The sequence below is a fragment of the Chlorocebus sabaeus genome, chromosome 1, assembly GCF_047675955.1.
Source record: "Chlorocebus sabaeus isolate Y175 chromosome 1, mChlSab1.0.hap1, whole genome shotgun sequence".
NCBI classification, from domain to species: Eukaryota; Metazoa; Chordata; class Mammalia; order Primates; family Cercopithecidae; genus Chlorocebus; species Chlorocebus sabaeus.
Window position 1 is genome coordinate 48,598,514 of NC_132904.1, and position 25,055 is coordinate 48,623,568.

Genomic DNA, 25,055 nt, shown 5'->3' on the forward strand with positions numbered 1-25,055 from the left:
TATGACATTAAATATAAAGTCAATTAATCAGAACAGTGAAGCTGTTTTGAACACATAACTTTAAAGTCAGGGACTGCTGACCTCAGATGAAAGGGTTTTTTTTTTTTTTTTTTTTTTTTTAAATGAGCCTCAGTTTTCACTTAATTTCTGCTGTGTTTTCTTTTGGTTGCATCATGTTGAGAAAGTCCTAATTTATATAAAGTTACTGTAAGTAGCAATGCTATAAACATTTGCCTTAAGATCTTTGTATATCTTTTAATGAAGCAAGAAGTTTATTTCAAAGTACAGTCACATGTTGCTTGACAATGAGGATACATTCAGAGAAATGCATTCTTAGGCAATTTCATTGTCATGCAAACATCATAGAAGGTACTTACACAAACCTAGATGGTATGGCCTAGTACACACCTAGGCTATATAGTATAACCTATTGCCCTTAGGCTACAAACCTGTGTAGCATGTTACTATACTAAATACTGTAGGCAGTTGTAACCCAATGGTAAATAATTGTGGATCTAAACATAGAAAAGATACAGTAAAAATATGACGTTATAATCCTATGGAAGACTACCATTGTATGTGGGGTTTGTCTTTATGCAGCTCATTACTGTATACATAATAAATATTTTTATGTGGTAGTACACATTAACTCTTTGGTGGTTTCCAGATGCTTAAAATTTAGAATATAACACATTCGTGTATGTATGACACTTTTGGTTATGGTTTTCATAATGTTTAGATTTTTTTTAAGTTGCAACTTGCAGAAACCCAACTCAAATTAATAGGAATGTATTGGCTTACATTACCAAAAGCCCAGGAATAAAATTCAGTTTTATCTATTTTGGGATGTAAGTGTGCTAACATGATGTAAAGATTTTTTTCTCTATCCATTATTATTGCTGCTCCTTCTGCTTTTCTTTGTATTTTTGGCTTCATTCACTCTTATTGCAGGCAGGCTCTATCTATGTGCCAGGTAGGATGGTCATGACTGTTCGAGATCCACATGTTTACAGCTTCCAACCTGAGCGTGAGAGAGCCTTTAGATAGTTCCAGCAGGTAATTCTGATTGGATCAAATTTCTCTTTGTGTGGCTAGGGGGAGCAGTAGAAGGCAAGCAACACAGAGCTATGACCACTCTCATCAAGACAACAGCAGTCAGAAATATTTTCCCAAATAAACCAAAATAAAGAATATAGGACACACTGGATGCAAAAATGATTATTTCCACAGAAATTAGAACACAATTTAAAAAAGGGAAGTATATATTTTAAAGAGTAAAAATAAAACAAATAGTTGTAGAACCCAAAGAACAGAAGCAGAAAATAGGGTGTAGAGAAGATGTCACGGTGAGTGATATTTTAGCAACATGGATAGCCATAGTTTCTAATGGAACATTTTTATTCCATTAAAATTGTGGCAAATTTGAAGGCCTCCTGGGCAAAATACTACAGTGAAAAACCAAGGCTTCAGCCTGCACATGTACTTCTGATAGATGAAAATAAAACTTACCTTGGAAGGAATTACCTTATGAGTTCAACAGTAATTTTAGCAAACCGTTACCTGTTCATTAGTGGATGGTATTCAGAAAAGGAGAGCTTGTAATTCAAACAAAATAAAGCATTATGGAAAAAGAGTTGTGGAGGAAAGGAAAACCAGCATAAGTGAGTGTGAACAGGAGAACTGGCAGTTGAACACTGTTGGTTTTCATTGCAATATGTGGGATTTTTTGGACCCCTCTCCAAAGAATTAGAGTGTCTTATTTCATATCTAAAGCAAATAATAAGTAGAAAATTTTTTATTTTTCACTTTTGGATGCTACATTGTGGAGACAGTCAAACCTCTGTTCAAATAATGATTTAAATAGTCATGTCAGCAAAACAAGCACTGAACTGAAGTTGGGACTCTACCACCAACATTTTGACATTGGCAAGGCAGGTGACTTCCTTATCTTGACTCTGTTTTCTCATTTCTGAAATGAGGGTATTGGTCTTTATGATCATTGAAGTCTTTTTTAGCTATAGCAGCAGGCCATAAGTTTCTGAATCACCTGCTATATGTTTCCTTCTTTTTCTAGATTGGCATTGGTAGCAGTTGTGCTTTGAAGGAAATGTCAGAAGCAGTTGCTTTTGAACAATTCCTGTTATTGTTATAGGTGTTAGGCAGCTTTGGAAAGCAGATAAAAGAGGTACCTCTTACCTGCACTGATAGAACAATGTGACTTTCACTGACATACATTAAGTACTGGTTTTAAAGAATGCCTATGAAAAAAATATCTAAGACTTTGGCAGATAAAAATTGTGTATAGAGAGAATATTGTACTGATTATGATGATGTCTGTATGTGTATGTGCAGGTTTCAAATGTGGTGTGGGACTTTTTCTTCCTTATGAGCATGCCAGAATCTTGCATCTAACAGTTCTAATTACATTTCCAATAGCTTCCACTGCCACACACACACACACACACACACACACACACACACACACACAAACTGTATTATCTAGTAAAGTGGTTTTGGAATTAACATTTTTCCTGGAAGGAATATATCTGATTTAATGACCAAATCATTTTAAGGCAGCACAACAAAATTTCACAGGAACTAAATCTATTTTTTTCACACCGATCATGCATGTTTTACTCAAGCATTGAGTCATTAGCATGTTTATAATGGTTCTAATTTAGCACAACATTTTCTGAATTTTATCCTTGAGTCATTTACAAATTGTTCATATTGAGTAAACAAAGGAAACAGATTGCATTTTATACTTAGTAATTTATCTGAAAGAAGAGGGGAGGGTTAATTGTTTTAAAGTTTTAGTCTGTTTGGGGAAGTGAGCCTGCTTTTTCATTGCTAGGCATAAATGCCATTTCTCATCTTTTTGGTAATGGGGGAGGGGTGTTATGGAGGAGTAAAATGAAAAATTAGGACCAGGACAAGATTGACCACTCCCAGAGGGGAGTGTGGAGCAAAAGGGGAGCTGGCACGAGATTATCCAAAACAGTTGGTGCATTCCTTAATGATCAAGTGCTTGAGAAGTCCAGCTCTTCCTGGCAGAGCATCTGTGTTGATGTTTATATCATTGCCCTGCTGTATGGGAAAGGCATGCTTTCTCTTGCTGCTTGGCTAAATATAGGATGGAATATAGCATTGTATGTGATATTTTAAGATAGCAAAAACATTTAAGAGGTTAAAGGTTTGACTTTTGGATCAAAAAAGATCAGTAATGTAACTCATGGTGTTACTTGCAGACTGGATTTTATCTAGAGTTTGTTAGTGATTTGTACTCTTGGTTAGGGAAGTTATTCTAGGTTTATTTGGTGTAGTCTGAAAAACCCACTCTGCTGTCTTTTCTGTCAGCTTCCCAGCGTGAAGAGCAGGCCTGAAAACAGCCTCTATTTATACCCCCTTGTTCTTATTTGGAAAATCAGTTGTTTCATTGGAGAGAGAGGGAGAGGGGGAGAGAGAGAGAAGAGCATGAGCAGTCGTCAGGGAGTGTGCTTTGTACGTTATAGTGACTTCAAAATAAAACTGGCACATTTTAGTGTCTAATTATTTTTAGTGAGCTTGGAGGGTTTTAATTAAAATTTAAGAGTGCTCTTCAAGCTCTCCAAGTTCCAATTTTATCCCACTGTATTGTGGAGCACTTGCCACTGTGGAAAAATGTACAGTAACTGGCATGTGCAACTCTGTGTTTCCTAATGAAAAATGCGGGATGGATAATCAGTAGGGATATAAATATATTTTGCTGGATGTAATTGTAAACCAAGGTCATGGATACTTTTGATAAGTTATCATTGTTCTTGGATAAATAGAAAAATTTATTACATTTGAAATTTATGATTCCTATGGTAAAAATAAAAGGAATTGCTTTACCATTTTCTCGAAGTGTTAATAAGCAATAGAAAATCTGCACACAGAGCCAGCAAAAATTGTTTTCCTCACTAAAATATTTTGAAGATTTTTTTATGTTGTTTCTAGTGTTTTAGCATTTCTAAGTTTAAATATCACGAGGTAAAAGTAAAATAAGGGTTTGCTTATAGGTAGATTGTTGTAAAGTGCAATAAAGATTTGTCACATTGTCTCTTCCTCTTCCCCATGCTCTAACTTTAATGACAATTTATTTATTTTTAATCTATCTGAAATACCTTTATTTTGTATAGTATAGGAGTTAATACTGCTGCAGATCTGTCTAACTAGAAGTAATTCAAATTGTTCCCCAAATGTCTTCATACAGATTAGGAAATCAATATCTCATATACTCTTTCTTTTAATTTTTCTTACATCATAAAATTAATTACTAAGTTAATTAGCAAAAACATTACTCAGCTGTGATAAAGCATACTTGACTTACCTAGCCTGAAACCTAAGTACTTAGGAAGCAGAAACATTGCTTTGTAATTTATTATGCATGATATTTTAAAAACAAAATAGTTCTGAATTCTATCTTCCTTTTCTCTCAAATTTCTTGAAAGAGAAAAGTTTCAATTTGAAAAGAGAAAGAAAAAACCAGAAACAATGCAAGTGATAATTTATAATACATCAAAATGTTTACATCCTTGCTTAAATTACAGATGAGAACTGAAGTCCAGCTCTTGATTTTTGATAGTACCCTTTTAATCATTATTATTTATAAAAATTAGAGAAGATAAAGTCCTGCATTTCACTGAATATATATTGGTTAATGGAAACAGATTATTTCAAAGTAAGAGGAATTAATTTTGGCATTTTCTATTTCAATACAACTTTAGCATGATGTTACTTTAGCATTATGACTTACATTTGTCTTTTAAAAATATGGACATATTATGGTGACATTTTTCATGCTGTAATGTAATTCTTTATTCCCATTTCCAAAAAGCATATATTTTCTCTCCTGATTTCAGATGATGACAACTCAAAGACATTAAACTTGGAAGAGTCAAAGTCAGATAATAAATTTGCTAGATATTGTTAAATTGTTTTGAGGATGGTGGCAGCATTGTAACTAATTAGTTCATTGTTTTCAAATTAATTTTGTAAAATATATTTATGTGTATAAGATAATCCAAGAGTGTCTTGGGGCTGTTCAGTCTTTTTTTTTCATTTGGAATCTTACGTGATTACTGTGTTAAAGCCACTTAATGTTATCTTATTCTTTCCATGTAATGCAAACCGGCCTTCTTTACTTATTTTTACCACTCTGATTTTTGCATTTATGCTAGATCAGAATAGGGCAAAGTCTGATCTGATCAATTGCCTCTATAATACTAGTATCCCATTTATGTAGTTGACAAATGTGGCACAAAGGGAATGGATCCTTACTTTTAAGTTGTACCCATACCTGGATATTGTTTTGAGATAGAAATTTGAAAACATAAATTTTATTTGTAACTTTGTATCTATTAAATATTTTCTCATTTCAAATCAGGAACCTTTTGGTGGTAGCAATAGCGTCTTCTGCTTATACAGTGCTTAGTAACAATCCACTTCATTTGGCTTTTTTTCTCTCATTCTACTTATTTTACATTATTACATGGAGAATGCTTAGCACCAATTGTGGTATGCTGTAGAGGTCTGGCAGTCACATAATGGGGTAGAATGCAGTCATTTGTCAAGAGACTTTCTTACAGGTCTTCCGGGAATCTCCTAGTCTTGAGATTAAACATTGATAAGCTTGTATGTAGTAACTTTCATTGTCCTATAGATAAAGGCAATCAGTGATTGCTATTAAATATTTTCATGGCTGAAAATGTAGATATGCAAAGGCTGCTGTATTTTTTCCCTCAGTTTCTTCTACTGAAATGAGAACTCATAAAGCTAGATTAACTGAACGTTGCAGTAAGGATTAATTTTCTGATAGGAATGCGAAACGTTTTGAAGTTACCAACCATTTTATTAATGAGTAGCTTTTATATAAAGCTGTGTCCACGTGATTTGATTTATATTTGAAATGTGTATTCCTGTTGTTCGTATAGCTCTCTTTTTCTCCCATGAAGTTTTAGCATTCTTTTATTGGAGCTCTAAAAGATTTCAGGTCTATTTATAAAAATGAGAGACATATTTTAGCCTGTTTTACATCCTAACGTGCATTTAATCCTAGTATATGGACTTGCTCTGAATTTGTTAGTATTACAAATAAATTGGGCTTTTATCTTTGACTACTATAATATATGCTGTCAACTCAAACTTTAGCTAAAAAAGTTATGCTTTTGTAATTGTATCAGTAATTATTAGCTTAGTGCACTGATATAATGTATGAAAGGGTAATAAAACAAAATTGGGTAGGATATGAAAATAAAAACTTTTTGTTGACTATTCTTATCCATAATCTAATGTTATATCAATCAATCTCAGCAATTCAAACCTGATTTGAGAAAAAGTAATCTGTGACAGGCATGGATTTGAAGAATTGCTTCCTAACTCTTAACTTAGTATTATCATTTGTATGACTTTAGCATAAAAACAAAATAGTATAGAACAAAACATATATCTTGTTTCTGAATTTGAATAAAAAATAGTAAGAGGCTACTTCAGCAATTAAATACAACCTGAATATATGCACATGCATGTAGGCCCCATTGGAACATCACTCAGAATCCAATTTTGAAGCACACTAGTAGATCATTTGTTGAAAACTGAGAAAATAATAGGAAATAATGGACTAAAGAAAGAAGGAAGGTAGGAAGGAAGGAAAAGGGGAGGGAAGAAGTAAGGGAATGGGCAAGGAGCTTTCATTAATAAAATCAAGCCGACTTCTATTTAGAAAGAACTTTAGCTCTGTGATAGCCAGTTTGGATGGTTGTTCTTCATTAGCCGTTTTCACAACACGCTGATCTGGATTCTATCCCTTCCTTGATTGATTGATCGTGTCACAGACAAATGTTAATTGTTTTTTCACCAATACTTTCTAACCATGCAGTGGTCTTCTCATCTCAGCCCAGGGCTCACTGTCTTTTTCTGAAGCTTATCTAGCTTCTAAAGCCGTTTAGATGCATCTTGACCTTACTGTCATTCTGAAAAATTCAAGGAGGATTTAGAAGCTGGAGAAAAAAAAAAAAAAAAAAGAAGGGGAAAATACTAAAGAGATAGGTGCTGATATGAGAGAGAAAAGGCATTTAGAATTGGAGTAAATGTTTTAAATATAATTTTAAAAGGAAGTTATCAGAATTTTGACACTTGGAATGTTAAAGTTTTATGGGAGTATGCTTTGCACTAAGGATTTAGTATTTAAATCTGCATTCCCTTTTGGAAACATGACCTATTTGTTAAGATTTGAGGCTTAAAAGATACAAATAAATAGTTGTAAGCAGTAGTGCCAGTTGCAAATCCATTTGCATAGAGAGCAGAAATAACTCATTGAGAAAAATTTGGTAATTATCAGAACCTTCTAAAGTTTGGATTTCTGTAATCTTTATGAATCTTGATAAAAACAAGTGTAATTACTCCCTGCATTCTAGTATGCTATTTAGAAATACAGTAGGGCAAATAAATGGTATTTATATAGGTATTTATTTAATAAAAATATGTATTGGTTTTTACATAAGAGAAAAGTTTTAGCAGTTTTTATTACTAGGCGTCAGAGAACATCTTAATTTCATTTTCTTCTTGTTTTGCTCTCATTGGATATTTTACAAAAGTTAGATTTCTTTTTTAAGAACTAAGTGGTTTCAGATTGGCCTCTTCTCTCCTGAATATCTGTTATTGTTTCTTGCACAGCACATACATTTTGCTTGGACTTAAAAAAAATTGCCTGGATTAAAAGGAGTATGTAATGTTAAACTCATAGGAAAGAGCCCTCTTTTATATGCTATCAATCTAAGAAATGACAAATGTGAATTGAATATTAATAGAATTATAATACTAAAATAGATTATTGAGCATTATCTTTTTTCTCCTAGATGATAGTTTAAATAATTATCTGGTGAAAATAAACTTTATGGTGGTATTTTATAATACATATTATAGAATAATGTAATTTTCTATATCCTGGAGTTCAAGCTACAGCAACAAAAACAGCTTTGTGCATTCTTAAATGAAAATTTCCCCATAAACTGACTTTCTAAATTTGTAATAAATATATATTTTTAATACTTACTTTTGTATTTTAATAGATTCCTCCTGCATGGAAAAACTACTTTCAAAAGATTGGAAGGAAAAAATGGAAAGACTAAATACCAGTGAACTTCTTGGGGAAATTAAAGGTACAACATAAAATATATTGAACATGTCAATGCAGTTATATTATTTTGTGTAACAATGCATTTGCTGATCTTCTGTACCATAACACTAAATCTTACATCTAACATTTGATTGTACATGAGAGGGTAAGTGTATTATACGTTTCTCAGCTTTTATTCCTTGCAATGTTTACAAACTGAAAAATTTCTCCCCTTTTTGTATTAGTCTATAAACATATAACTTATGGGATATGCTGCCTCATTAATTTACTTCACAAAAAAAGTATAAAAACCTTATGTCAAAAGATGAACAAATTAAGCTAAAGATAGTCTTAGTTTTTCCTCTTAAAATTATAATAATAGCTTAATTTATGAATCCAAATTATTTTGAATTTCTTCTAATCAAAATGAGTTGCCTGTAGCACCTTTAAAAATGTTTCTAGAATGTGCTGTACATAATGGTTTATTGGGGGATTCTGAAGCCTGTTTACCTTGGTTCAAATCCTGGCTCTATCACTGGATGAGTACTTTGGACAAGCCACTGAACTTTTTTTTTCTTTTCTTTTCTTTCTTTTCCTTCTTTTTCTTGAGATAGAGACTCACTCTGTTGCCAGGCTGGAGTGCAGTGGCGCGATCTCAGCTCACTGCAACCTCTGCCTCCCGGGTTCAAGTGATTCTCCTGCCTCAGGCCCCTGAGTAGCTGGGACTACAGGCATGTGCCACCATGCCCACTTAATTTTTGTATTTTTAGTAGAGAGGGGTTTCACCAGGCTGACCAGGATGTTCTCGATCTCTTGACCTCGTGATCTGCCTATCTTGGCCTCCCAAATTGCTGGGATTACAGGTGTGAGTTACTACGCCCGGCCTTTTTCATGTTTTATAATCCTCATCTCTAAAATGAGGATAATACAAGTACTTCCTTCATAGGCTAATTAAGAGAGTTAATACATGTATAGTTCTTAGAACAATACCTGGCACTTAAGAAAGTACTCATGAGTTTAAGTTTGGTGGTTATTATTAATATATACAAAGGATCCTATGTTGATTAAGCTCAAATTTCATTAGGTTTAGCATTTCATGGTCTCTGACTCAGATGCGAATAAATAAACATCTTTACTTTTGAATATATGTGATGGATGTTATTATTTTTAGACATATTAAGAAGTGAACTATCCCAATCCATTCAGATAGTAAGTTACCTTATCAATCGAGAGTTATACTTTTTGCCTACTAATGGAACTCTTGCTAATTCATTTATGGAGAAGAAGTGCTGTATATATATTTGCATTATGAATGAAATTCGTGATCACTCATTAACTCTGTCAATCTTTACGGACAGTCATCACTGTGATTGGCACTAACGATTTGGGTGCTTAGTTACATTAGTTTTCTGAATTTATCAAACAACTTTAGTTGAATCTTCCTATTGGTCGTGGATAATATCTGAGTTAAGATGAAAATTTGATAATAATTATCTAATGTAAATGTTATTTTGAATTTACTACAGAAAATTTCCTAGTTTTCAGGTATGTCATTTTCAACTCAAATGAAGAGAAAAGGAAGTCATCTTTTTTCCCAGCAAATAATTAATAAATCATTGCATTAACTAAAATTGTGTATCACAACCAGTGGAAACTGGATATTATTTTGAGTTCCCCTACTTCTGTTTTGTACTCATAAAGGCCATTTGCTGTTTTGGAAAAAAAAGAAACTCAACTTATTGATGGATACAAAGAAAGTCATTAGTGACATATTCTCTATCCAGCTGCAATAACATGGTGTTTGCTACTTTGCACGTCATTCTGTGTTTTCTTCCCTTTCCAAAGTCATTCCTTTTTATAACAGTGAGAACAGAAATGGTTTGTACAAAGGCAAGCTTTTTCCAGCGTGAATGATGAGGGTCCTGCTTTCTGTTAGTAATGTGAAAACTAACATTTTGTTATGTTATAATTCAACGTGGAGTTATTGTACTTCAGGGTATATTTTCTCCCTCACTTTCCATCTTTCTTTATATTTAATTCTAATTTTGAATTCAAAATTTAAAAAAAGGACTAGTCTTGGATACTTGAAATGTATAAATCACAAAAGTGAATCACATGAAAAATTAACCTTTTCAAAATCTTTAACCTTTTTTTTTTGGATTCTTTGTGATACATGAACTTTCATTTGTGTTATTCTGAGTTTCTTATGGGCATAAAATATAAGATTCTTATTAAATTTATCTTTATTCTACATTATCATCTCTTCATACATACTAATATCTTCTACAGAAAATGTACTAATAAAGATTAATTTAAAAATGAAAAAATCAGTTAAAGTAGTATTTAAATAGTTTGAATAAACCACTGCCAAAACTCAACATACATTTTTATTCTGGTGGAAACCAGGCCAGTTATTATCCACCTAAATTACTTCTCATTATCCTGAAATTTTAAAATGACCTAAATTATGTCTTTGAGGAATACATACAATCATGGGTTATCAGTATTTAATATTATATCTCGAGCATTATGTATTTTTGATAGCTCTTATATTTTTCTGATTGCAACATTCATATGTATTTATTTGTAAGAAACATAGAAAAAAACATAAAGGTAGTGAAACTGTCTTTTAATTCTACCTGTATCTTATTGTGTATTCTTTCCATTTTAAATTATGCATATTTATGTTAATTTTTCCCCATAAAATTAGAATCATCCCATTATAATTTTTTTGTAATCTATTTTCCCCACTTAATGATATATTATGAATTTTCCTGAGATTGAGTTATCTTCTAAAATATTATTTTTGTTGGCAGAAAGTATTGCATGAAGTGAGGTTTTCATAATGTAACTGGGCCTTTTCTTCAACATTTGTTTTTATTGTTTGTTGGTACAAAGAGCACCTATCTTGAAAACAGATAACATTTTTATTAAGACTTATGAACTTATTAGTGGTTATTTAGGTTATATTCTTAAAAGTGAAATTCCTGGTTCAAAGAGTTTGTTCTTTTTTTTTTTTTTTTTTTTAATACTTTAAGTTCTAGGGTACATGTGCACAACGTGCAGGTTTGTTACCTATGTATACATGTGCCATGTTGGTGTGCTGTACCCATCAACTCGTCAGCACCCATCAACTCGTCATTTACATCAGGTATAATTCCCAATGCCATCCCTCCCTCCTCCCCCCTCCCCACAATAGGCCCTGGTGTGTGATGTTCCCCTTCCCATGTCCAAGTGATCTCATTGTTCAATTCCCACCTATGAGTGAGAACATGCGGTGTTTGGTTTTCTGTTCTTGTGATAGTTTGCTGAGAATGATGGTTTCCAGCTGCATCCGTGTCCCTACAAAGGACACGAACTCATCCTTTTTTATGGCTGCATAGTATTCCATGGTATATATGTGCCACATTTTCTTAATCCAGTCTGTCACTGATGGACATTTGGATTGATTCCAAGTCTTTACTATTGTGAATAGTGCTGCAGTAAACATACGTGTGCATGTGTCTTTATAGCAGCATGATTTATAATTCTTTGGGTGTATACCCAATAATGGGATGGCTGGGTCATATGGTATTTCTAGTTCTAGATAATTCAGGAATCGCCATATCATTTTCCACAATCGTTGAACTAGTTTACAATCCCACCAACAGTGTAAAAGTGTTCCTATTTCTCCACATCCTCTCCAGCACCTGTTGTTTCCTGACTTTTTAATGATTGCCATTCTAACTGGTGTGAGATGGTATCTCATTGTGGTTTTGATTTGCATTTCTCTGATGGCCAGTGATGAGCATTTTTTCATGTGTCTGTTGACTGTATGCATGTCTTCTTTTGAGAAATGTCTGTTCATATCCTTTGCCCACTTTTTGATGGGGTTGTTTGTTTTTTTCTTGTAAATTTGTTTGAGTTCTTTGTAGGTTCTAGATATTAGCCCTTTGTCAGATGAGTAGATTGCAAAAATTTTCTCCCGTTCTGTAGGTTGCCTGTTCACTCTGATGGTAGTTTCTTTTGCTGTGCAGAAGGTCTTTAGTTTGATTAGATCCCATTTGTCAATTTTGGCTTTTGTTGCTGCTGCTTTTGGTGTTTTAGACATGAAGTCCTTGCCTATGCCTATGTCCTGAATGGTATTACCTAGGTTTTCTTCTAGGGTGTTTATGATATTAGGTCTAACATTTAGGTCTCTAATCCATCTTGAATTAATTTTCGTATAAGGAGTAAGGAAAGGATCCAGTTTCAGCTTTCTACTTATGGCTAGCCAATTTTCCCAGCACCATTTATTAAATAGGGAATCCTTTCCCCATTTCTTGTTTTTGTCAGGTTTGTCAGAGATCAGATGGCTGTAGATGTGTGGTATTATTTCTGAGGACTCGGTTCTGTTCCATTGGTCTATATCTCTGTTTTGGTACCAGTACCGTGCTGTTTTGGTTATTGTAGCCTTGTAGTATAGTTTAAAGTCAGGTAGCGTGATGCCTCCAGCTTTGTTCTTTTGACTTAGGATTGTCTTGGCAATGCGGGCTGTTTTTTGGTTCCATATGAACTTTAAAGCAGTTTTTTTCCCAATTCTGTGAAGAAAATGATTGGTAGCTTGATGGGGATGGCACTGAATCTATAACTTACCTTGGGCAGTATGGCCATTTTCACGATATTGATTCTTCCTACCCATGAGCATGGTATGTTCTTCCATTTGTTTGTGTCCTCTTTTATTTCACTGAGCAGTGGTTTGTAGTTCTCCCTGAAGAGGTCCTTTACATCCCTTGTAAGTTGGATTCCTAGGTATTTTATTCTCTTTGAAGCTATTGTGAATGGGAGTTCATTCATAATTTGGCTTTCTGTTTTTCTGTTACTGGTGTATAAGAATGCTTGTGATTTTTGCACATTGATTTTGTATCCTGAGACTTTGCTGAAGTTTCTTATCAGGTTAAGGAGATTTTGGGCTGAGATGATGGGGTTTTCTAAATATACAATCATGTCATCTGCAAACAGGGACAATTTGACTTCTTTTCCTTACTTCTTTTTAAAAAGACTTTTGATTCATATTGCCAGTTACCCTTCAGGAAGAGTATAGTATTTCGTGCTCTCACCAGTAGTATCTGCAAGTTTTTATTCTCTTGCCCTGAATAACAAGTATTATTAATTTAAAATTTCTTGCCGTTTTTATAAGGGAAAAACATATCATTGTTGATTTAGTGAGTTTTTTGACTATTAGTGAGAATGAGGTGCTTTATCTCCCTTTATTTGCAATTGAATATCTCTTCCTTTGTGAACTGCGTATTTATGTTGGTTGCCCATTTTTCCTTTAAAAAACTTGTCCAGTTCTCAATATTTTCTAAGAACTCTTAATATATGTTTTAATAGTATTAAACTTTGTGATATATGTTGCATTTTGTCATTTGTTTTATTTTCTGGTTTTATTGTCAGTTTTTCCATCCCTTTTTTAATGCTTTCTTCTATAGGGGATTTGTTTAGAAAGGCTTCCTCATCCTGAAATTGAACAATATTCTGCTATATTTTCATCCAATTTGTTGGCTATATTTTTAAACACTTAACTATATAATACATCTTAAATATGTTTTGATGAATAATGTCAACTAGAAATATAACTTAATTTTATTCTCAAGCAGTTAACCAAATATCTGTACTGTTTATTAAATAATCTATCTTACCTCCTCTGGCTTGAAATAGCATCTTTTATTACACTCTGATTACATATTTGGAACTATTTATCAGATTTTGGTTCTATTCCATTGATTTTTGCATCTAAACTTTTATTAGTACTATGCTATATTAATCACTGTAACTTTAGTATCCTTCAAAAGTAAGTATTGCAAGACTACACTCATAATTTTTCTTTAAGGTGCTTCCATACTTGTTTAAAGTTTATCTTTAATTTATTTTATCAAGTTGTTAATTAAAATTCCAAAGTGATTTTTTAAAAGATTATATTACATTTATTTGAAATGGTAGGATGAACTGACATCTTTATACTATCGAATTGCTCCATTCAAAGTCATTTATTCAGTTATTTTATGTCTCTCAATAATATTTTGTCTGTAAAATATAGGTTCTGCACATTTCCTTTGATGTTTTCTTAATAATATTTAATATTTTTGCTTACTCTTGTGAATGAGATATTTTTCATTCTATTTTCCTTTTGTTATATTTAGGGATGCTATTGAATTTTGCTAGTTAATTTTGTAACTTCCCTGTATTGAACTTTTAGCTGTAGTCATATTTCAGTAGATATGTTTTCTCTTCCTTTTTGATAGTTATATGTCTCTTTGCTACCCACTCCCACCCACCCTTCATACGTTCATTGCCTTGAATGCCAAGAATAATATTAAGTAATAGAGAGGTAATAGCAGATATTTCAGTGTAGTTTTTAATTTATGGAGTTTTTAATATTTCATATTAAGCATTCTATTGACTATTGATTTAAAATATTCATTTAAAGATATCCTTCTAGTCTACTAGGAGTTTGGTCTTTTATGATAACTTGCATTTTATTTCATGGAATATCTTATTAGGTTTTGTTTTTCAAATTTGTCATTGAAATAAACCCTGATTAGTCATGGTATAGTCTTGTTTAAATGTACTGCATCATTTTATTTGCTCATATTATAGTTGTTATAGTTATTTTTACAACTGTAATTATAAATTGATTAGAGTTTTCCATGTTTATATTACTTTTGTTAATTTTTTAGTACCAGTGTTCATAGTTGAACTGAAAAACTTTTCCTCTTTTTCTTGGTTACGTAAAATATTGAATAAATAACATGAGCTACTTATTCCTTGAAATTCTGAAAAATATTCTCATAAAACATCTAGGCCTAGAATTTTCTTTGGAGATTTTTTTTTTTTAACATTTTCTACTTCTCTTTTAAGTCAGTTTTGCCATAAAATATTTTTCCTAAATATTTTTAAAGAGAAGAAACTCTTAGGGAATTGTATATCTCATGAGATTTTCAAATCTCATTGACTTCATATACATATCTTATTTTTAGTTCTTCCATTTATTTGCTGTTATAGATCCCATTTTTAATTTTGCATATTTGTTTTCTCTTTTTTTTCAATTTTACTTGCTAGTGGTTTTTCTATTTATTGCTCCCCTAATAATCCAGTATTTGGATTTGTCAATTCTGCTGCTTTTCAATATGCCAATTAATTCATTTTGCTTTTACCCTTATTGTCTCTCCTTTCCTATTATTCTTATGCTTTTTCTTTTGTTTTTTGATATCTTTTAACTTGAATACTTCACGTAACAAATTTTTATTTAATGATAATGGTACTTTTGGCTATGAATATATTTCTAGAAATAGCTTTATTCATCCAATAAGTTTGTGCTTTTAGAACTTTGTCATTATTTTCTAAATATTCAACATTTGTATTATTTTCTAGCTGATCTATGTTTATATATCATTGTTAACTGCACATATTCTTTTAGAGTCATAGAGTATAATGAAGCTGGGGAAGGGAGAGAACTCAGCCTTTATCACTGCCATTGGAAAATTCTATCTGATGGGTAGGTGCTAGAAGGAGAGTCAAGTGTGGGCTGTAGAATGGATAAGGGTAATGATTCTTCAACTCAGAGAGCTTAATATTTTTACATAATAACAAATTATTATTTTACTTTTTAGATTTTACTTTAAAAATCAGTGGTTTCTCATAAAATTTTATATCTGATTAATGTAAAGCAATGTTTCTAAAACCCCTTGATAGGAGTTGGAATACTGCTAAAATCTGAGAAACACTAAATCATAGGATTTTTTATGAGTATGTACCTGAGTCATGCCTAATATTCTTTTTTTATTATCTATATGTAAGGTGGACAGCATGAAGTTTTGATATACATACATATAGTGAAATGATTACTAGTCAAGCAAATTAATGTATATATCACCTCACATAGTTACCTTGTTCTGTGTGTGTGGTAAGAGCACTCAAAATATACTCTCGTAGCAAATTCCAGCATGCAGCACAATATTATCAACTTTAGTTTTTATGTTATAGAGTAGAGCTATAGACTTATTCATGCTACATAACTGCAACTTTGTACCCTTTGACCTACATCTCCCTATTCCTCTCTCTCCCTTACCCCTGTTAACCACCATTCTTAATATTCTTAAATAGAAAATCCGTCAACTCTCTACCATTTTTCCATATGTAACCTCCTTGCTAGTAGCAGTACTGAGGATAGAATGCTATAATTGTCATAAATTTAATAGTAGTCATCTCAAATCAGGATTCAAACCAAGTTAATATTATTACAATTATTACAAAATAACTTTATTATTAAAACTTTAAATGAAATACAGAATAAAATGTTTACACCTTTGATTTGGTCTGGTTGCATCTGAAGTGTTGTGTCCCAGTTGGGGTCTCATTTTTTTTTTTTTTTTTTTTTTGAGATGGGGTCTTGTTCTGTCACCTAGGCAGGAGTGCATTGGTGTAATCTCGCCTCACTGCAACCTCTGCCCCCCGGGTTCAAGCGGTTCTCCTGCCTTAGCCTCCTGAGTAGCTGGGATTACAGGCATGTGCCACCACACCTGGCTAGTTTTTGTATTTTTAGTAGAGACAGGGTTTCACCATTTTGGTGAGACTGGACTTGAACTCCTGACCTCAGCTGATCCGCCTGCCTTGGCCTCCCAAAGTGCTGGAATTACAGGCATGAGCCACTGCACCCTGCCTGGGTCTCATATTTTTAAGAGATCTATTGTCACATTAGTATTTATCAGAATGACTAGAATAGTAAAGAGTCTTGAACATTTAGTATGAATAGTAATTAAAGACCTAGGGAAGTTTGGCCTAATGCATATTATTTGACTTGAAGTTTTATTGAATAGAAGAGGATAATATTTGTTTTCTGCTGTTTTAGGGGGTTAAGGTAATAGGGAACTTGTTCTTAATAAAAAACTGAAATTAAGAACTTATAGCTATCTGACAATGATAAGATTGGACTGCATTAGTAGAGAGTGCCTCAGGTATAAGCAGATGTTCAATAAATATTTGTTGAATTAGTTGAGCCTAGTGATGTGCGCCTTTAGTCCCAGCTACTCAGAAGGTCGAGGCAGGAAGATTGCTTGACCCTAGGAGGTTGAGACTGTGATTGCACCACTGCATTCCAGTCTGGGTAACAGAGTGAGACCCTGTCTCAAAAAAAAAAAATTAAAAAAATCAGAAATAATAAATATTTGTTGAATGAATGAATGAAGGAATAATTAAAGGATGAATTAATAAAATAAATAAAAATTGGGTTCTGGAAAATTTTAAGCAGAAATGTTGTAGAGGGTATTCCCATGCTGATGGAATGTTATCTTCATAATCTCCTAAGGTTCCTTTCAAATTAATACTACAGTTATTATACTTTCTTAATTAGAAGACTGACTTCCAAAATATGTTCTGTTTCCTGTCAATAAATAATTTGGTCAGTAACTTTTGTAAGATGTCTTATTGTTTACATAGTAAACATCTAACATTTTATTTGAGTCCTTTAACAATCCAGTGTGGAAAATATTATTATACTGATTTTACATATGAGTAAAATGAGACTGAGAGAATTAGGTAGCTTGTTCAGGGTCGCTCAGAAAGTTGTGAAGGTAGGGTTTGAATGTTGGCCTCTGAATACTCTGTTTAATACAATACAAAGTAGTTATTCTTTAAAGCCTTCGAATTCTGCAGTGGGAGCAAGAAAAAGACAGATTATGGGCTGTTCCTCCCACCCACAACCCACAAACAACTAAAATAACTCCACTTTTACCCTTTTCTATGTAAATTAGGCAGTATGGCAAACCAGGAGTGATATAGATAATACAGTTCTCCATGTGGTAGTATTTATCTTGATCTGTACCTGAATGAGAGAGAGGGTTGAAGAAATATGATGGAAGGATACAAGATAAGACAGAACTACTGGTAGAGCCCATAACCCATCTGTATCTATGTTTGTTTGAGTTTTGCTAAAGGAATGAAGATGCCATAGTTATTTATGAGATATTTCTAAATGCAATGGTGACATACTACATGATGTCTAGAGTATGAGGATTCATTCTCTGTCTCCATGCGTGGGTCTAACCTTCATGGCTGAGATCATCTTAGTCAGTCTGCCTGTTTTACACACATGCTCCTCTGTGATGTGTCTGGCATCTCCTCCTTAGTGTGAAGGTGCCTCTCTGGATAATGTGTCAGGGAAACAGTAATGCTGGTTGTTTGAGTTAGCACAGACTGTGCTTGTGTTTGACGCACACAGATGATAAGAGAGAGAGAGAAAAAAAAAAACACAATTATGTGATAGGAACTAAATAAGGAAAATAGTGTTTTCTTTCGTTGGTCATTTATGATTAATTATTTAAAAATTTACATTTAGGGATCAAGGTAGATATGCTTGTAGGTATACTCTTCTGTAGCTTAGAAAAATAAGTCTCTTCTGACAGAAAAAAATTGACTAAACAAATACTTTTTCATGGGAAATTCTACAAATGGTTCCCAATGTTTTTCAAAGGCACTGTTGAAAACCAATTACTTATTATAGTTACTCAACTAATATGTCTGAAAAGTTTGGTTATAGAACCTAAATACTATCATTGTAGTTCACTGTTAAAGACTGGAAGCATTGCTCCCTGTTACTTTATTAGGGTTGTTACTAAAAGAAGTAAAATTAGGAACTGCATTACATCAAATAGTACAAGCATATTATGATTGGGCTTGGTGCAAATACTGAATTAAAATGCAAATTTATTACAACACTGCTACTAAGTGCCACTGAGGGCCTGGTTTCATTTTTAGTTTTGATTGCAAGCATAAATCTTCGGAGGAGTGCACAGGAACACAAAAGTCATGGTTTCTTTCTCTGCATGATAGATCTTTGAAGATCAAATAATGTAGGTTATTCTTGAGGTAACTTTAGCAGTGCTGTTATCACCAAAGGGTCAGGATGGCTCTAACAGCATTCCCATAGAATTAGTGTTCTGCAACACAGGTTACTATCTTAAAGGCCAGTTCTGTCTCCTAGTTTGTTCATTTCTATCATAAGGGCCTAAAGTATATGTAAGTGCTTTTATTGCTTATTTCATACATTGCCTTTACTACAGAATACTTTTTTTTTTTTGGGAATAGCAATTCATAATTACTACTGTTTTCTGTTTTAGGCAATCACAGAAGGACTAGAGTGGTTTTACAAGAGCTGTGGCTGTAAACTTTGCATATTTGCTTATAAATGAGTTTTTCTTGAATTTCTACTTATAAATTTACAGCAATTGTTTTATCTGGTGGACCTTAAAAAAAAGCTAGAAATGCTTAGAGTTTAATCATCTGCCACTTTTCAACTCTGATAAAATTTTTAATAGCAAAGTTCACATACCTAGGGATTTTTATTGTCTCTTTAGAAAAAAAGTATAAAAACAGTAACTATTGATGTTTAGATTTTATAGATTTTTAAAAATATAAATTGTTATCTCCATAACAGTTAAACGAATGCTATATTGATCTAGAGACTGACTTGTAAAAAAGATTGACACAACAGATGTTTTTCACTTTCCTCTTTTAATGAAATAATGTTTGCCAGTATTTTCTATATATATCTGTGTAATTGTACAACTTCAGAGTAATATCTAGAATCATAGAATCTCCAAAAATTAGAGCTGGAGGTGCTTTGTATATTATGTAATCCAACTTCTTACTTTTCATATTGGGATCTCAATATCCATAAAAGAAAAGTCACTGCTCTAAATCATATAGTAAATTACTAGGGTGGAAACTTAATATTCCCCCAAAATAGCATGTTTAGTCCATTTTACATAGTCTCTTGATTGTCTTGTTATCAATAGTGAGTAATTATTGTAGAACCCATGGACTCTTTTTGCTAACATAACAACAAATGCATACAGCAGCTAGTTTTATAAATATGTATATACATTATAATACAGCAGCACCTATAGTGTTTTTTTTTTAATTATACCACTTTGCATGAATGTAGACATTTCAAAGCTCTCCTTTGTACTCTCTGTTATCCACATCTTTTACTTCTTTTGAAGTCTGTGTGATATACATAAAAGCAATTAAAACCTCTCCCCGCTTGGGGTTAGAGACACAAGGTCTTCTTAATTAAAACTCAAACAAAAGCTACTGGCAAGAATTCCTACTATATGATTAAGGTCTAAAGTATTATGATACATTAGAATCATTCTTAACTGTTGGGATTAAAAGAAATCAATATGTTGGGGAAAAAATTAGTTGAATCTAATTAGTGAAATAAATGTTTACATAAAAGAAAACACTGAAGTTTAATAACAGGTTCTGATTATAAATATAATACTGGCTAAAAATGTTCTTTGTTATTATTACTTTGACCACATAATCATATTTTATATTCACTGAAAAAGAATGTGAAACTTATTGTTTGTAGTTAATTATTATAATTAAAAGTATAAAACTAAAAATCATACCTGGTTTCAAAAATTTCAATTATAAAATGTTCTTATATTTGAAAATAGTCACCAATTATAAAACATTTCTATTGATTTTATTTTTAAAAGGCTAATTTTAGCAATAGCTACAGCCTAGAGTAGGGAAAGGAGGCAAAATTGGTTTAAAGTAAAATGATCCAAAGTATTCTTACACAATTATGATTACATTAAATATGTACTAGTCTATATGGTGACATATCGAAACAAAAAAGAATATGTTTTGATATAATACAAATGCAAGACATTTTACTTTTTTCTTCCTGATTGCTATGATGAAAATAAACATAGCTAACATGGAGAAGAAAAACTGTTACTAATTGAAGCCCAGATTTTAAGTAAAATGAAGGTCATTAGCAATTTCCTGGAAGCCATTCAGATTGCTTACCAGGAAATGGTGGCTAGCAGGACATCTGTAATCGCCCTGTGTGGAATTAGTGAAAACATACTGGAGCTTAAATGATGTGTGTTAGATTTAGGCTGAGGAGGGAACCTTTCTCTATTAAAGTAGCTAGTATTATTTGAATACAAACAATTTTGTTTCAGTATTAATGTATAAACCCAGAATCGAAAACAGCCATTAACATCTATATCTACATCTGTACATCCGTACATTAATACACACCTATAGATTGGATTATGACTCTTAGTGGAATGAGAGATGACAGGGTAACGTCAGAATAATACGAATCTGAGAGTGAAATGTGTTTAGGTAAATTAAAGGAATTTCTATAACTTAGAATGCTGATGTCATAACATTTTGGATAGTAAATTTAGTCCCATTTTTGTAGCATTTTCTTATCTCAATAAAGAAATGAGAAAAGTTGAGTGTTAAATGAAAATGCCTCCAAGGACATAAACCTAAGTCTGATTTACTCTGCATTGTGGTGGGAGAAATGGGGTCACTGATTTAGAGACTTTTAGCCCAGCATCTCTATATTACCTGAATGATTGGTTGGTTTAATGAGGATTAACATCTCTGGAACTATTAAAAATATCAGAGAAAAACTGAGGAGAGTATTCTGTGCATCAATTTGTATAGTAAATTATATATACATAGAAAATTACTGGAAAGGTATTTAGTAAACTGTTAACAGAGATTGTGCAGTAGGAAATGAATGGTATAGGGTGAGGCTGATTTTTAAATTTTGTGCTGTGTAATTTGTACTATAGGACTTTTAAAAATGATGTGTTGTGCATTCCTTTTTTAATAAAAAATACTATTTTAAAAAAGACTGAATAATAAAGGTGAAAGGGATTAGTTTTCTTATTTATACAAAAGAAAATAGATGGTACTACCTACTTAGCTTCTTAATTTTATTGAGAGTGTTAGAGAGAAAATATGTACTTTATAGGGTAGCATGAAGTAGGGAATCACTAAATGCTACAGTAGGCAAGAACACATCATATTTTAGTACTTAAAACTGAAAATATTTAATAGAATAACTAGAACTGAAGTGCTTAAATTTATACTCTTACATTTTTACACTCATTACATTTACACTCTTACATTTACACTCTTACATTTTTATTGAGGACCCCAAAAAGATTGGTTTGTGTTTGTATTTATTCTGTAGAAATTAAACAAGAGAAATTTTTAAAGTACTTGCTAGTTCATTTAGAAGTTATGATATTAAACCTTGTACATAGGGCCAAGTGCGGTGGCTCAGACCGGTAATCCCAGCACTTTGGGAAGCCAAAGCAAGAGGAATGCTTGAGGATAGGAGTTCAAGACCAGCCTGGGCATATAGCAAGACCCCATCTCTACAAAAATTTTAAAAGTTAGCTGGATGTGGTGACATGTGCCTGTAGTCTTAGCTACTGGAGCAGCTGAGGCAGGCGGATCGTTTTAGCCCAGGGGTTCAGGGCTACAGTGAGCTATCATGGTACCACTACATAGTAACATGAAACAAATTTTTACTAAAAATAGCTGTAACCAAATAGCTAAACAAAAACAAATTAGTGAGAAGAGTGACATTGGTTTACATTTTTCAGATCTCTTTAATGTATAGGTTAATAGATGTTGGACTCATATCTGTTTTTGCATTTAGTCGACTTTGATAAATTTTTGATTAAAGTATATGAAGACAATCTGACCTCATTTTGATATGGAGTTAAACAGAGGAATATTTTACAACCTTTTCATGTAATTGTGAATATTCTTCTTTGATACTTTGCCAAATTTTACAAGTGGCAGTTTCTTAAAAGTTAGGTCCAGTAGAGGATCTGAAACCCTGTCAATGAACTTTTCATACTTTTATGTTAAAATCTATTGGTTTAACCTTAACTTCCAATGAATCTTTTACTCCATGCATGATTTTGTAACATCGTGTGTAACTCTTTTCCTTATGTTGACACATTTCATTATGTAATATCAGAAAATTGCATTCATTAATATCACCACAAATCTCATCAGAAAAGTCTTTAAAAGTATTTGGAAACTGTCATGCTCTTGATGGCAGATAGAAGTTTTCCAAAACTGTCATTTTCCCTTGAATGAATTATTTTAACCAATACTATCAATTACTTTTCTTGAAATGACAAGCCTCACTTGCCAAATATTGAGATCCAAATAATAATATTTTCTTAGTTGTTCTTTCAAATGAAAGTGTTGCTCTATAAAAATAGCTTTGATAAAATTCAACTTCCAGTGCCAATAAAAGCACAAGTGGCAGTTTTCCTTGAAGCAACTGTTATACTTACGTGTGTAAGAGAAGTGCTTCTCATTTCATCACACAGACTATTAAAAGTATATGTACTTAAAAGTCACCATTTAATAAAAATAATTTTTATTGGTTTCATCAAGGAACATTCTTAAGTGACATTAGATTTTTTTGTTTGTATTTACTTGTTTTATTACAAGTGTGTGATGGTGAAGAATACAATGACTACAAAGATTGGTTCCTTTGATTCATGCTAAGAAACCAGCAGTTTTACTCACTATTTCATTTGCATAATCAATGCAAATGTCATCACTATAACATGCAAATAATGCCTTAGCATTACTATAAAAACTATGACAATTATTTCAGGGCCACCTTGAATAGTTTTCTGGGACTCCCAGGATCTAAGAACCACATTTTGAGAACTGCTGGACTACAGCCTTAGGTTAGCACATAATTACTTTGACAATAAGTTAATTGCTTAGTAATAACTACAAAGCAACTTAGTTACATTTAAGACTTCAAAGATTCTATGAAACCCTGAATGAAGTTAATGGCTTAAAGAAGTTAGTTGCTTTCTTCCCCTGGATCTGCAACTGTGACATAATAAACATGAATGGTGGAGTTGATCACATGTGTGTTTGATTTTTGATAGGTATAAATTAATCTGTTTATTTAACCTATTTTACTCTCAACTTTCTAACCTGAAATATGGTTTAAAAAAAAACCAAAAACCAAACAAACAAAAAACCCATGCATTTCAGGATTGATGTGAAGATGAGATGGGTAGTTGTAAAGTGACTGACGAGATAGATTCTTGGTCGATAGTTTTCCAGTAGGAAAAGGAACAAGAATATTTGGATATGTGCCACCAATAGGGATCTGGAACTGTCATTACCTCTTGTATCACAAATTATGTCATGGGAAACGATTAAACATGTATAATACTGTGAGGAAGCCCCAGAAATTGGTATAATCATAAACGTCAAGTTTACAGCGTAGTTCGTGTCACCAACGTTTGCTCAACCAAAAATGATATTCAATTTATTGATAATTAAAACATTTTTTGAATAATCTAGGCCTGGTGAATAATAGCCTATTCAGCTTCATTCCCATCTTATAACAGGTAGTTTAGCTATTATGTGCCTCCCAACCCCTTGCAGTATTATTAAATCATCAGGTTTAGGTACAGGCCAAATTATTTTACCTAAAATGTTATTTTCTATATAATTTTGCTTCCGGTATTTTATTATAGTGGTAGCTAAAACTTAGAGGGCTTCCTGTTAAAATGGATTATTCACATGTAATATTGCTGATCACACAGTTAATATGGATATTTTTAGTATAACTGTGATAGTGAGATTTTAATATATATACACATTTATTTTAAAAGTTATAATGAGATTTTTATAATGTGAGTTAGTAAACACAAAATTATGAAAAACATTTAAAAAGGTTATGCTATTATTAATTTGCTTTATTTCACTTTAGCCTTTTTTGTTTGAATAAACATATGTAGTTTTAAAATAGACATTTGTGATAATATTTATATATAGCTGATTTTTTAAAGAAAAATACATGGGATTGTAATTAATCTCCTTGCTATTTATAGGCCCAGGAATGCTCTGTGCCTAGCACCCTAGGTGCTAGGATGTGCTCTGGGTATTTCTTTAGTTTAGAGTCTGCTCTTAACCAAAGTCTCAAGGGATAGCTATGTCGCATTAGGAACTGGCCCATAGTACTAGACCTCCCACACACTTAGTATTTAGGTCATTTATCTGAATTTTTAAAAATTACTGGGCTAAC

At 32.4% G+C, this 25,055-nt stretch overlaps 1 protein-coding gene across 21 annotated transcripts in view; it reads left to right on the top strand.

Moving 5' to 3' along the window:
- Positions 1-25,055, top strand: part of SOX6 (SRY-box transcription factor 6) — a 655,459-nt gene that overhangs the window by 383,694 nt on the left and 246,710 nt on the right. For all 21 annotated transcript variants that reach the window (XM_008005772.3, XM_037997531.2, XM_073018057.1 and 18 more), the window contains one exon: positions 8,091-8,180. In XM_008005772.3, coding sequence (XP_008003963.1) covers positions 8,091-8,180 — 90 coding nt within the window. The remainder of the gene's footprint in view (positions 1-8,090; positions 8,181-25,055) is intronic.